Below are 15,237 nucleotides of genomic sequence, written 5' to 3'. Positions count from 1 at the left end.
CAATTGTCACGCACGGAAGGAGCAGGAGTCAGATTGGAGTAAGTGCAGTGAGCTTTATTCACAAATCCAACAGAGAGTAGTGTGAACAGGCAGGATGCCGGCAGGAGACAAGGTAATGCTCAGAGCAGCAGCAGACAACAGGATGCTAAACAACAGGTAAGTAAGTACTTGGAATAAACTAGGAATGCAAGAGCAAGTCAGAGTGTCGTGAACAAACGTAAGACTCGACAAAGAGTGAGTGTGCCTGTGCTGCTTAAAGAGCAATGTGCAGGTTGGACACCCCTATATAGCATAGTGCATATTAATGATAAACTAGATTTTCAAAACTGGAGGAATATATAACCGCCATAAACGATATTTTGAGATAAAATTGTGATAAAATAACTTCCGCATCTATCTATCACTGACCGGAAGTGACGTAACGCGAGCAGTGGCGGTTCTACACGGAGGCCTAGGGAGGCCCGTGCCTCCCTAGAAATGTCCCTGGCCACCCCTGTGCACCCCCCGTGCTGACCAAATAAAAAGATTATTGATTTATTATGATTTTACACGCGAGCGCCAAAAGCGGAACTAATGTGCGACGCAACGTTCTACACGGGTAAATTAGAGCGCCGCACCCACACACTGTAGCCTGCCTTCCACGCATGCTTCCACGCCCACATGTGGTGCTGCTCGTTGAATGAGACACTACTCTTGGAGAGAGGAACTCCGATTTCTCCTGTTGCAAGAGTCGAAGGTAAGCAAAATAATTTCATCTTGTAGTGACTTGTTGTTCTTGCACATAACCGTATTACTTTTGTTCCTCACACTGATAATGAAATCAAGTTTGTAAATGTCTGGTCTCGATATGTTTAGAACTTAATCATATCTAAACAAACTCATCGAAGCAGAAGCGAATATCCAAATGTCAGTATCGTTGCTAAGTCTACACAATGCTGTGATGTAAACCACGTAACTTCATCCGTCTTGGCTGTTGCATTGCGATAACAAATACATTTGAGTAAAGTAATCAACAGGCTATCTGACCGTGGTAAAGTTGGTTTTATATTGGACGTTGGATATTCGACACATTCGAAAAATCTATTATGCAGCTTGCCCTTTCAACCTATTCATGTCAAACCACTTGTGATGAAATCAGCTAACCCTCCTACACATTGCACAAAGCTTCTTTTTTCAAAAAACCCATCCTTTAATTTTTTTAATATTTTTTAATGTAAGAAATGCTTTGAATCTATTATGCGGCCTGACCTTTTGACCTATTCATTTCAAACCACTTCTGATGAACTCAGCTAACCCCCCTACACATTGCACAAAGCTTCTTTTTTCAAAAAACCCAAAATTTAATTTTATATATTTTTTATTCGACAAAATTTGCGCAAATTACGCACAAACAAATTTGTGTAGGTAACTATGAAAACATCTACTTTGATATATCTCAAACAAAATAAGAAAATAAATGCTACCAACATAAAACTTTAGATCTTATTTTGCCATGACCCTCTGGGGGTCCCCGACACATTCTATGAAGGTCGTCCATTAGGGGCCAGTCGTAGCCATCGTAGACCAGTTTTGGCCCTTCTACTGAATCAATGTTAATGTAATATTTGCACCGTCAACGTAGTGCAGTACTTGCGGCTCACACCTCTCAATATTAACTGTCTTTTGCCTCCTCACCATAATGTTTTGGGTCCAACTTTTGGAATAGCAGAAATCGTGGAACCATCTTCTGCATGAGTCACATTGGGTCTACAAAGAGAAACAAATTAAACTTAGACTTGTCATATAGGTTAAGTGATATTTTGGTGCATAATGTAAATGACATAATTACAAATTTGTCACAGATTTGACATTTTATATCCACAATAGCGTTTCTAGATTTTATACATAATTTCTTTACACATAATATATTTTACACAGTAACTAACTAGCATAATTAACAACATCATTTTGTGAGGGTGCAAATGTATCCTCTATTTATGTAACTTTGGTTCCCTTAACAACAGGACAGGATATTCCAACCACTTTCTAATCTCCAATTGTTGTTGGATTCGAGGCACCTACCCAGTCAATTACAACAGCGTTGATATTTGTGTCCCTTGGCACATCTTCCAGGCCACACATTGAACCGTAGTCTTTCTCTACGATAAGAATAACAGTAATTTATGTAGTGCTTTCAAATTTACTCCCACACTGCATTACTGAAGTGGAGAACCTCAACAACAAAGCGCCAGCATGCAGAAGCTTCACAGTTACATTACAGCATTCAGTTAAAATTAATTGGGTTATCATTAAGATCTATTGCCTAATTCAGCTAAATAAATGTTTTTAAGTATTTACCAGATGCGGACAGTAATTCCGCTGCCATTTCTGCACGGAGACGACTCATAGCTCTTGGTGTAGTCTTCATGGTGAATGAAGGTATTGCCGGGAAGGATTTGATTGCCTCTTTAGCCATCTGATAGACATGATGATATGCTAAATAATATGCCTTACTAGAGTGTAGTCAAGTACTTGTCAAGCATGCTTTGGGGTATTCAGAATCTTCCTGTAATACCTGCATCACAAAGACTCCGCAGCTTGTGGAATCTTTTTGGACTGGGTGTGGAGTAGTTGCAGCTTTCCACTTTATACTGCTCCACACCTGTTTCCCATAGACGTTCTGCCGCATCTGAAAGTAGCGGCTGGAAGACACAAGGAAATGCACCAATGTCAAATATTGTGTAAACTCAGAACTTTAGCATGTATGCAAATATTTTGAGAGTATCATCCAGATACTGTTGAAACATTAGTCCCCAGATGATGACCAAGTTTATGCTCATGTCTGACTACTTTACAGATCTATAACCATTTGCCAAGGTTTATTACTGAATTGCAAATTATGTTTAAGTGTGACACATCACATCAATTTCAGATTGCAGTTGTATTTTGGAGAATTTATTTATACCCACAATTGAAATGATGCTTCACTGTTAGTCGGACATTTAAGATATATTTGGTATTATTTTCTTACTTGTAACGCTGAACAGCAGTTGTGGAGAGGTGAAAATCTTGTTCTGCAGTGGCAGGATCCATCACAAATAAAGTCCTTAAAGGCGCATGAAGGTACTGGGCAAATACATAAGAAAAAAGCAGAAGCACAGTACGAAATCAACAATTATTCTCTGCTAACGTTCTTTGCAATTATTTGTGTTGTTGTACTCACCACGAAACGCCAGTGGTTGTTATTTACATTAACAAATGACACAGCAGCGTCAAAGGTATCCAGGTTCACCTGTGAAGAAATTAGCACAACAGCATGAGGCATAACATGTCCAATATTTTATTGTTTTTTGGGGGATTTTTATTCTGGGAAAATTGCCAGTAAACATCAATCCTAGACGTGTTGTCGTTCAAATTACGGTAGACTTACTTTTCGCATCAGGTGTCGATTCATTTGCTCGCTTGAACCTCCAAGAATTACACCGTTTGTGTAATGGTCTATTTGAAAGATTCGATGAGCAGGGTCGTACTGGTTAAGGGTAGCTCGCATGTAAGCTTCGATGACCTGTAAGGACATTCACCACATGTTCAGTTCCCTAATATATGAGGTGATCAAGTTAGTCACTTGCTTCATGCATATTTAAAGTTTTGAAAAAGGGACTTCTTTTACCTGTGAATTTCATAATACTTTTTTTTTTTTTTTTTACAATCTTTTAACTTCATTAATTCATCATTATCAATGTATTTGAATATTAAATTATGATTTCATCGTCATGATTTTAGGAAGGATGGCCCAAATGCATGACCAGTGAAACAAGGCTTGAATCTATCCAGACTTTACTCAGAACAGAATAGTGTCTCAATAACACTTATGCAGAAATACTCTGTATACACTTACTCTTTGGAAGCAGAAATCGCACGACAAAGACACAAATCTCACACATAACCCAAATACACAGAACAATTAAGTTGATAATCAATGACAGAGCAGATGATAAATGCAAACACATGTGCAAACTATTAACAAAGGTGGCTGAGACAAAAGGGATTCGGTGAGAACACAAAATGGAGGGAACAAACAGAGACAGGAAGCAAAGGGGTCCGTTCCATGAAGGAGGTTTAACAAACTCTGAGTCTAACCCTGATCTCTGAGTTGATTTACCCTGAGATGGGAAACTCAGTTTTCGGTTCCAGAAAAGCTGATATGAGTTGGTTCAATCAACTAAGAGTATTTTCACGCACGTGCACCACCACAATAAAAAGGTAGTATGAATGGAGCCATGATTCTATGATTCACCATGGTAACAACCACAAACAAACGGGTCGGCGGAAATACTCATGCACACAAACAACAAGTTTGAACATGCATTTCGTTAAAAAAGCAACACAGCGGCTGCTGCTGCAACAGAGAGACAATTGGTGTGGGAGAAAATTGCTGCTCGTGTCAATGCGTAAGCATTAACAGTGTATTAATTTCATATTTAATCACAGTTAACTTATAATATTACTGGTGAAAACTGTAATTTCATATAGGGGTGCAATCCTGTGAGTGAAAAAGTAAGATACTACTTATCCCATTCTGAGGCTGCAGCACCATGGTAATTAACAGAACTATAATCTATAACCATTTATTTCTTTTTAATGTCTCTCGCTGGTTTGTGTCCAGGGAACACTACAAAAAACATCTAAAAACCATTTTAGAGCGAGCCATTTTTCTGACGGCTCACATACACTGGCTTTACTATTACAGTATGATCCTTATACACACCAATAAAGACAACTGCCGATCGTAAAAAAACGGAATGCGACACAAAGAATCTGCTGGGATGTTAAAGCATGTCCACGACGGTGGATGATAGTGATAGGAGGACGGATAAGGTATCTACATATCAGATGGACTGTGAAAAAATGTGGAAATGAAAATAGGCTACATTTAGTCGGGACTCAATATCATCTCCCGACGTAAACTCTGTGTGAATTAATACAGCTTTTTCATCAATGTGATCGTCGACAAAAGGACTTGACATGTTTGAGAAATAAACGTTTTATAATCTGCCTAACAATACGTTTTTTTATTCATGCAGATAAACTGCATTAAAATGCGCCTGATACAGGCTGAATGAATGAATGAATGAGGAAATGAGAGAGAAGAAACCTCGTTTCTCTCAGTCTCCTCCCTCTGACACTGTGTCAGAGGGAGGAGACTGAGAGAAACAAGGTTTCTTGAAGAAAACCTGCTCCCGACCAGGTTAGGTTCACAGACTCAGTTATCATAGTAACTGACTCAGAGGTTAAGTTACCATAGTAACTGACTGAGGTTAAATCTCAGAGTTTCCCTCATCTCAGGGTTAATAAACTCAGAGTTTCAGTAATTCTGCTTTCTGGAAAGGACCCCAGGAGAAGGGCGGAGACAACACATCACAGATAAAGGATAAACAAAACAACAGAAACAAGGAGCAATACACAGAATGCCCAGCAGGTTGGCCATTGTGTTCAAGTACAAACTGAATTCACAACATGAATCCCTTTTGATATTGCAAGGTTCGAGTAATTTGTTCATATTTATTGCTATGAACTCAACAGAACACTGATGTGAGTTACTTACCTCACCACAGATCAGTTCTTGTGGGCGTAAGGTCAGAAATTCAGAATGCCGCAGAGTAAAACACTGGTCCTGTGACTTTATCACTGACACCACAAGTTCAGTCTGACCTTGTTCCCACAGTGTTTTTGTCTGTAAAGGAATTCTGTTTTAAATGACAACAAAATGGTTGAAAAACATTATTGTAATAATACTTTGTGATATGTTGTCATACCAGTGTACGTGATTCTTTCCCCTGGTCTACTTTGACTGTCAGCTGATTTTGTGTAGCAGGAATTTTGACTGTGCTTTTCTCATCTTTTTCTGAGGTAGTTGGTTCCTGTTTGCTGTCTGTGCCCTTTCTTTTACCAGCCTTTCTGATTGGTTCTGGTTTTGTCTGTGATGGATTGCTTTTCTCATCTTTTTCTGAGGTAGTTGGTTCCTGTTTGCTGTCTGTGTCCTTTCTTTTACCAGCCTTTCTGAATGGTTCTGGTTTTGTCTGTGATGAATTGCTTTTCTCATTTTTTTCTGAGGTAGCTGGTTCCTGTTTGCTGTCTGTGCCCTTTCTTTTACCAGCCTTTCTGATTGGGTCTGGTTTTGTCTGTGATGGATTGCTTTTCTCAGCTTTTTCTGAGGTAGCTGGTTCTTTTTTTCTCCCTGCGTCCTTTTTGCTAGCCTTTTTTTGGGTTCTGGAATTGTTTGAGGGATATTGAAAAATTTGGATTTCTGAACTTGGACAATGGGTTTTCCACGTTTCAGCCAGGTCTCTTCAGCCTGTGGCACATTTTGTCCCGATTTGGTTTGTTTTAAGAGTATTTGTTCTGGGAGATTATGCCTGAGAATGTGTTCAATGTACCTCCCTTTTAGAGAGGAGTACATACTTCTGATAAATTCTGCAGGCCTAAGGTTTTTTTTTTTGTTGATGATGGAGTGTTTGACAATGCCAAACCATGTTTCTACATGGCAGTTAGTGTCTCTGGACTGTACATCAGATGTTGTATCAGGATCAAGGGTCTTGTCTCGGGCATAGCGCCTTAGGTCGCCAAGCATAGCACCACTCCACAGTGGGAAGATCCCCATGTAATTACCCAATAGCACCTTTAAGATGTCAGGACAGTGGTAGCGGTTGGGCTGATGTCCATCCTTATCCTCCTCTGCCTCTCCTATTGCTGCCTGTGCTTCTTGAAATGCTTCTTGGAAGCATTTGGTATATGGGGACCTACCCACAATCGTCTGTGCCGCTTATGCTCTTCCTCCTCCCATACACTCTGTGACTCGCTGTCTATGTCCCCATTTTCAAGTGTTGGGTTGTTGCCCTTGGCTATCAACTGTTGCAGAAAGGCTAGGCTCTGATGAACATTTGGAAGCACTTGTTCTGCCAGCAAGACAGTACAGAGATGCTTGAAAATGTCCTGGCCTGACTGCAGGGACACTGAGTTTTGAATTCGTGCAAACATGAAAGTAACAAACTCTCTGAGACCTGGGTCATCCGTCCTGCGGCTGACGGTGTTGCTCACTGCTTTAATGACGTGTGCTGAGCAAAGGTGGAGTATTGTGGTGGGTTTGATTTCATCCCACCTTTTCTGCCTATTAATTATGGTGAACGTTCTTGCCAGATATGCATCCACAGTTTCTCTGTTGAATGCCAGTAGTGTGGCTTGCATTAGTGCCCAACTAAAGTCTGTTTCAACTTGATTGACACGGTGCGTTGTATATTTGGCCAATGTATGCAGAAACTGAAGTAGCCAATATGCCAGAGGTGGAACTGAATGGTTATTTGAAAGAAGCTCACAGACAGGGAGAGGGGGAGCATCTCGGCCTGCTCCAGGCAGGGTAAGGGCATAGTAAAAAACCCTTTTGTTGTCACCTGGTATCTTTCTGACAACACCTCCTGTAGCATCGAGGTACAATGCCACCTTTTTTTTCCTCCTTAGATGGTTGACCAAAATGCTTACACCTACCTCTGTGTACAAGTGTGCAGCAAATGGATTAATCTGCAGGACTTGAATGTAGCCTGGCATGTTGACATGATTGCTGTCACATTCTCTGATAATATCCTGCGTGAGTGTAAGTTCAAGAACAACATTATCGTGAAGCTGCTTGCTTTTTTTCAGTTCTGATGCAATTACCTTGAGAATGTTCTTGCTTAAGCTGTGGGATACATTGCCAGCAATTACTTCAGGCAGTGGAGTGGAGCGCAACAGACTGTAATACACCCTGCTAATGCCTTTTTCTCACTTTGTTTCTATGCTGTTTCATGTTAGAACATTTTAATTTTTTTGCGTTAGTCTTTCTGCCATTTGGATCAAAAACCTGGCCTTGCAAGTTGAAAACTTGCATACTGCATGGACAGACAAGTATGGGGCCTTTCGTTTTCTGCTACCGGGTACACGTATGTGGTGATATGTGAACTTTAGAACACAAGCTGGATGTTGTTTTACTATCTCATTGTAGAGCATATTGGTCCATGGTGTAGTTAATTTCCATTTTTCGGTGCTATTAATAGCCACTGGTCTTTTGTCAATGTTATATTAAATTTACTTGTCACTGGTGGTATCTTTCTGTAACGGGTTGTGTCCTTGACATTCATCGTAGACTCCACAGAATGTATTGTTCGCTCTGTGTCCTCATCATCTTTCCCTTGCTCCACCTCTAAGTCCTCATCTTCCTCAGACTCCATGCCTCTCTGTTTGACTTTTACAGTTTGCTTCTCCAGCTGCTCACCATCTGAATCACTTTTTTTCTGATTCTGGGCCTGTCTGTCTTCATTTGTATTAACAAACGTTTTGATCTCTGAATCATCTTCTTCCTCTTCTTTAAAGTCTGTACCTGTTTGTGTGATCTGTTCTCTTTTACTCTCCCCCTGATCCACCTCTGAATAATTGTCTTCATCTTCCTCAGACTCTGTGCCTATACATGTTTTTATTTCAATGTTGTCCACCTGCTCCTGTTTTGCAGTGTCATCATTTCTTTCCTTCTCAATCAATAGCTGTTGTTTCACTTCCTCTGACTCAGTGCCTGTCTGTGTCTCGTTCTCATCGGTTTTATTTGCCTGAGCATGCTCACTGTCTCTCTCGTGGATTGCCTCCACCCTGGATTTAATGCCTTTACGGTTGTGTGTCCATATTGTGTGTAGCCACTTACGTTTTTTTGGGTTGTCTTGGCCAAAAACCTCTGAAGCCAGTCGAGACCAAACCTTGGAGCTTGATGGTATAGTATTTGGCAAAATCCCAATACCAATGAAACTATGTAACACTCTGTCTTCTCCTCCAGCAAGTGTCCAAAGGTCCCTTCTGGTACCTCCACATCCCCTTCGTTTTTTTGGCATGACTTCTTCTCTAAAGTTTAAGTACACATAGAACAATAAATGGAATACAATGATATTATTACCATTTTGTTGCCATTTTTTTGTTGCCATTTTGTTGTCATACAATGATATTATTACAATCATTAAACTAATTGATGCTACATATGAAATTGTGGCTGGAAATTATTTTTAATTGTACAACATTTTGTAATTAACCATGGAGGGAATTCGTCTATAATACCCTGTTAACAATAAAAAGGAAACTTGTTTTGGAGAGAATAAATTTACTAACCTTACCAAAAAGGCTTTTGATGCTGAAAATGTTAATAGAATACGAAATCTGTCAATGGCTTGTTGATCTTTACATTCTTAGTTAATGTCCTACTTTCCAGGGGGCAGGGACACACATTCATACGGTTTGATAAAGTACTTTACTTTAACTGATCATTCTACTTACAATAACGTGTGTAGCTGTCCTCAATGTAGGTCATCCTGTAGGTCTCATCTCCGATTTTCACTGCATCCACCGTGTGTGTGTGTGTGTGTGTGTGTGTGTGTGTGTGTGTGTGTGTGTGTGTGTGTGTGTGTGTGTGTGTGTGTGTGTGTGTGTGTGTGTGTGTGTGTGTGTGTGTGTGTGTGTGTGTGTGTGTGTGTTGTGTGTGTGTGTGTGTGTGTGTGTGTGTGTGTGTGTGTGTGTGTGTGTGGGCATCTGCAACCCCGCCTGCTGCAGATAGCAGACAGGATCGGAACAGCAGAAGCAACAGAGTGAAAAAACGTTACAGGTTATATTTATGTTAAAATGTACACCGGTTGGAAGCACGGTCTGCAATGTCTTACGCTAGAGTTTCGTTCGAAAATGTAAGAAGTTCGAGTCACACGGAGAAATAATGAAATTAATTTTGCGACGTAGCTGTTCAACAAGTCGTTTCACTCCCGCCTGGTCAGTGGCTCTCAGAGTTACATAATGTCTGGCACGTGGGACGGAAAGGATTGGTTGAAGTGGCGGGAAATTAAAGATTAAATTAAACGTTTAAAAAAAATAAAAGAAGCTTTGTGCAATGTGTAGGGGGGGGTTAGCTGAGTTCACCAAAAGGACAGGCCGCATAATAGATTTATGGCATTTTTTTACATTAAAAAATATTTAAAAAATTTAATTTTGGTTTTTTTGAAAAAAGAAGCTTTGTGCAATGTGTAGGGGGGTTAGCTGAGTTCATCACAAGTGGTTTGACCTGAATAGGTCAAACGGTCAGGCCGCATAATAGATTTAAAGCCTTTTTTTACATTAAAAAATATAAAAAAAATTAAAGGATGTTTCTTTTGAAAAAAGAAGCTTTGTGCAATGTGTAGGGGGGTTAGCTGAGTTCATCACAAGTGGTTTGACCTGAATAGGTCAAAAGGTCAGGCCGCATAATAGATTCAAAGCATTTATTTACATTAAAAATTATTTAAAAAATTAAATTTTGGGTTTTTTGAAAAAAGAAGCTTTGTGCAATGTGTAGGGGGGTTAGCTGAGTTCATCACAAGTGGTTTAACCTGAATAGGTCAAAAGGTCAGGCCGCATAATAGATTCAAAGCATTTATTTACATTAAAAAATATTAAAAAAATTAAAGGATGGGTTTTTTGAAAAAAGAAGCTCTGTGCAATGTGTAGGGGGGTTAGCTGAGTTCATCACAAGTGGTTTGACCTGAATAGGTCAAAAGGTCAGGCCGCATAATAGATTCAAAGCATTTATTTACATTAAAAAATATTTAAAAAAAAAATTTTTGATTTTTTGAAAAAAGAAGCTTTGTGCAATGTGTAGGAGGGTTAGCTGAGTTCATCACAAGTGGTTTGAAATGAATAGGTCAAAAGGTCAGGCCGCATAATAGATTCAAAGCATTTATTTACATTAAAAAATATTAAAAAAATTAAATTTTTGGTTTTTTGAAAAAAGAAGCTTTGTGCAATGTGTAGGGGGGTTAGCTGAGTTCATCACAAGTGCTTTGACCTGAATAGGTCAAAAGGTCAGGCCGCATAATAGATTCAAAGCATTTATTTACATTAAAAAATATTTAAAAAATTAAAGGATGGGTTTTTTGAAAAAAGAAGCTTTGTGCAATATGTAGGGGGGTTAGCTGAGTTCATCACAAGTGGTTTGACCTGAATAGGTCAAAAGGTCGAGCCCAGATAATAGATTCAAAGCATTTATTTACATTAAAAAATATTTTAAAAATTAATTTTTGTTTTTTGAAAAAAAAGCTTTGCGTGTGTAGGGGGGTTAGCTGAGTTCATCACAAGTGGTTTGACCTGAATAGGTCAAAAGGTCAGGCCGCATAATAGATTCAAAGCATTTATTTACATTAAAAAATATTTAAAATTTTTTATTTTGGGTTTTTTGAAAAAAGAAGCTTTGTGCTATGTGTAGGGGGGTTAGCTGAGTTCATCACAAGTGGTTTGACCTGAATAGGTCTAAAGGTCAGGCCGCATAATAGATTCAAAGCATTTATTTACATTAAAAAATATTTAAAAAAATTAAATTTTTGGTTTTTTGAAAAAAGAAGCTTTGTGCAATGTGTAGGGGGGTTAGCTGAGTTCATCACAAGTGGTTTGACCTGAATAGGTCTAAAGGTCAGGCCGCATAATAGATTCAAAGCATTTATTTACATTAAAAAATATTTAAAAAATTAAAGGATGGGTTTTTTTAAAAAAGAAGCTCTGTGCAATGTGTAGGGGGGTTAGCTGAGTTCATCACAAGTGGTTTGACCTGAATAGGTCTAAAGGTCAGGCCGCATAATAGATTCAAAGCATTTATTTACATAAAAAAATATTTAAAAAATTACATTTTTGGTTTTTTGAAAAAAGAAGCTTTGTGCAATGTGTAGGGGGGTTAGCTGAGTTCATCACAAGTGGTTTGACCTGAATAGGTCAAAAGGTCAGGCCGCATAATAGATTCAAAGCATTTATTTACATTAAAAAATATTTAAAAAATTAAATTTTGGGTTTTTTGAAAAAAGAAGCTTTGTGCAATGTGTAGGGGGGTTAGCTGAGTTCATCACAAGTGGTTTGACCTGAATAGGTCAAAAGGTCAGGCCGCATAATAGATTTAAAGCATTTTTTTACATTAAAAAATATAAAAAAAATTAAAGGATGTTTCTTTTGAAAAAAGAAGATTTGTGCAATGTGTAGGGGGGTTAGCTGAGTTCATCACAAGTGGTTTGACCTGAATAGGTTGAAAGGGCAAGCTGCATAATAGATTTTTCGAATGTGTCGAATATCCAACGTCCAATATAAAACCAACTTTACCACGGTGGTGAAGGGTATGTGATGATGTGAGGGGTATGTGATGATGTGGGGGTATGGTGAAGGGTATGTGATGATGTGGGGGGTATGGTGAAGGTTATGTGATGATGTGGGGGGCTATTTTAATTCCAAAGGCCAAGGGAACTTTATCAGGATGCATAGTATCCTGGATCCATGAAATAACTGGCCTTTAAAAATAAACATCTGCCTGCCTCTATGGGAATTTAACAGAGGGGTGTACTGACTTATGCCCCCTGTATTTTAAGGAAGAACATTTATTTATTTACGATACATTATTCATTCACAAAGAAAATTGTTGTCCTTAAAGGTTGGATTTTTCCTCATTTTTTTAACTAAGGCATTAAGATCAATTTCCAAAAGATGATTTTTTAATTCCTCTTTTTAGTCAAATTTAGCATGGGTTTCTAAATTTATGCATACCACTGTATGCATGTATATCTGCATGTATTTCAAAATGTGGGCCAAGTATTTACTTAAAAAAAGAAACCGAGCCACACTGACAAACAAAAAAGTTGGCCCTCTCTCCATCCTCCACCGACTCCTCTGGATCTCCCTCTGGACTGACTTATGCCCCCTGTATTTTAAGGAAGAACATTTATTTATTTACGATACATTATTCATTCACAAAGAAAATTGGAGTCCTTAAAGGTTAGATTTTTAAATTAAAGCATTAACATTAAGGCATTTTTTTTTGTCAACTTTAGCATGGGTGTCTAAACTCATGCATACCACTGTAAGTAAATAAATGTTGTAGTTGTGCCCTATGTTTACTGTCCATCTTTCTACAGATATCAGCAAGTCCAAGAATGATGTCCCAGTACAGCCCAACCTGGATATACAGTGCCTTGCGAAAGTATTCGGCCCCCTTGAACTTTTCGACCTTTTGCCACATTTCAGGCCTCAAACATAAAGATATAAAACTGTAATTTTTTGTGAAGAATCAACAACAAGTGGGACACAATCATGAAGTGGAACGAAATTTATTGGATATTTCAAACCTTTTAAACAAATAAAAAACTGAAATATTGGGCGTGCAAAATTATTCAGCCCCCTTAAGTTAATACTTTGTAGCGCCACCTTTTGCTGCGATTACAGCTGTAAGTCGCTTGGGGTATGTCTCTATCAGTTTTGCACATCGAGAGACTGACATTTTTGCCCATTCCTCCTTGCAAAACAGCTCGAGCTCAGTGAGGTTGGATGGAGAGCGTTTGTGAACAGCAGTTTTCAGTTCTTTCCACAGATTCTCGATTGGATTCAGGTCTGGACTTTGACTTGGCCATTCTAACACCTGGATATGTTTATTTGTGAACCATTCCATTGTAGATTTTGCTTTAGGTTTTGGATCATTGTCTTGTTGGAAGACAAATCTCCGTCCCAGTCTCAGGTCTTTTGCAGACTCCATCAGGTTTTCTTCCAGAATGGTCCTGTATTTGGCTCCATCCATCTTCCCATCAATTTTAACCATCTTCCCTGTCCCTGCTGAAGAAAAGCAGGCCCAAACCATGATGCTGCCACCACCATGTTTGACAGTGGGGATGGTGTGTTCAGGGTGATGAGCTGTGTTGCTTTTACGCCAAACATAACGTTTTGCATTGTTGCCAAAAAGTTCGATTTTGGTTTCATCTGACCACAGCACCTTCTTCCACATGTTTGGTGTGTCTCCCAGGTGGCTTTTGGCAAACTTTAAAACGACACTTTTTATGGATATCTTTAAGAAATGGCTTTCTTCTTGCCACTCTTCCATAAAGGCCAGATTTGTCCAGTATACGACTGATTGTTGTCCTATGGACAGAGTCTCCCACCTCAGCTGTAGATCTCTGCAGTTCATCCAGAGTGATCATGGGCCTCTTGGCTGCATCTCTGATCAGTCTTCTCATTGTATGAGCTGAAAGTTTAGAGGGACGGCCGGGTCTTCGTAGATTTGTAGTGGTCTGATACTCCTTCCATTTCAATATTATCGCTTGCACAGTGCTCCTTGGGATGTTTAAAGCTTGGGAAATCTTTTTGTATCCAAATCCGGCTTTAAACTTCTCCACAACAGTATCTCGGACCTGCCTGGTGTGTTCCTTGTTCTTCATGATGCTCTCTGCGCTTTTTACGGACCTCTGAGACTATCACAGAGCAGGTGCATTTATACGGGAGACTTGATTACACACAGCTGGATTCTATTTATCATCATTAGTCATTTAGGTCAACATTGGATCATTCAGAGATCCTCACTGAACTTCGGAGAGTTTGCTGCACTGAAAGTAAAGGGGCTGAATAATTTTGCACGCCCACTTTTTCAGTTTTTATTTGTTAAAAAAGTTTGAAATAGCCAATGAATTTCGTTCCACTTCATAATTGGGACCCACTTGTTGTTGATTCTTCACAAAAAATTACAGTTTTATATCTTTATGTTTGAGGCCTGAAATGTGGCAAAAGGTCGAAACGTTCAAGGGGGCCGAATACTTTCGCAAGGCACTGTATTCCCAACCATTTTGATGGGGGACAGAAGACCGAGCTTCAGGCCAAACTGGTCTAATCTTCATCCATGGCTCGAGTATTCTGTCATGATGGACTGTACATATTACTATGCATGTAGACATTTTTCATTTTTTACAGCCCTACCTCTCTTGCACCTGCACTCATTATTGTACAAAATAAATGTTTATATGATTTTAAAGTAAAATAAAGTTTATAATCTTTAAATATCATTTGTTGCCATTTTTAATGTGCCCCTCTGGTTAAACACTGGCCCCTCCTTGGCCCCCCTCGTAAAATGTGTCTAGAACCGCCACTGAACGCGAGGGAGTCTGGTCAAGTTCATGCTCAAATTACAATGGACGTGGATGAAGAAACCGAGCTCTCCAGTGTCGGCGATCATGCCTATGATGGCCCACAGGCCTATAATTATGAGCCTCCTAGGAGAGATAGAGGTCAGGGGGAGATTAGGGGGGAGATCAGGGGGAGGAACAATGGGCAGAGGAGAGAAGTAGAGTTGTGGTGTCAACAAAACCAGTGGCGAATAGGGCAAGTGACTTGGTGAGTTACTGTGTAGTGCGGTGGCTAATGCTGGTCCATCTAGGC

The 15,237-nt window shown here is 39.3% G+C and overlaps 1 protein-coding gene across 1 annotated transcript; it reads right to left on the bottom strand.

Moving 5' to 3' along the window:
- Positions 1–1,408: 1,408 nt before the first annotated feature.
- On the bottom strand, positions 1,409–9,379 carry LOC120546791. Its single transcript, XM_039781995.1, has 9 exons — positions 8,705–9,379; positions 5,585–5,726; positions 3,410–3,544; positions 3,203–3,271; positions 3,011–3,105; positions 2,555–2,681; positions 2,338–2,455; positions 2,062–2,138; positions 1,409–1,746 (listed from the first exon to the last, which is right to left on the bottom strand). The coding sequence occupies exons 3-9, from the start codon at positions 3,527–3,529 to the stop codon at positions 1,579–1,581; spliced, it is 774 nt and encodes a 257-aa protein (XP_039637929.1). The 5' UTR covers positions 3,530–3,544; positions 5,585–5,726; positions 8,705–9,379; the 3' UTR covers positions 1,409–1,578.
- Between the last annotated feature and the right edge of the window lie 5,858 nt (positions 9,380–15,237).

Source organism: Perca fluviatilis, chromosome 18, assembly GCF_010015445.1.
Source record: "Perca fluviatilis chromosome 18, GENO_Pfluv_1.0, whole genome shotgun sequence".
NCBI classification, from domain to species: domain Eukaryota; kingdom Metazoa; phylum Chordata; class Actinopteri; order Perciformes; family Percidae; genus Perca; species Perca fluviatilis.
The sequence above is the reverse complement of the archived record's forward strand: the minus strand, read 5'-3'. Positions and strand labels throughout refer to the sequence as shown.

What these genes read in the sequence shown, in the direction of transcription:
- LOC120546791 (XM_039781995.1), bottom strand. Translation starts at nt 3,529, where the DNA reads ATGCGAGCTACCCTTAACCAGTACGACCCTGCTCATCGAATCTTTCAA. An exon ending in ATCGACACCTGATGCGAAAA is followed by an intron (nt 3,272 to 3,409) that starts GTAAGTCTACCG and finishes ATTTCTTCACAG; the next exon opens with GTGAACCTGGATACCTTTGA. An exon ending in ACGCTGTTGTAATTGACTGG is followed by an intron (nt 1,747 to 2,061) that starts GTAGGTGCCTCG and finishes TTCTCTTTGTAG; the next exon opens with ACCCAATGTGACTCATGCAG.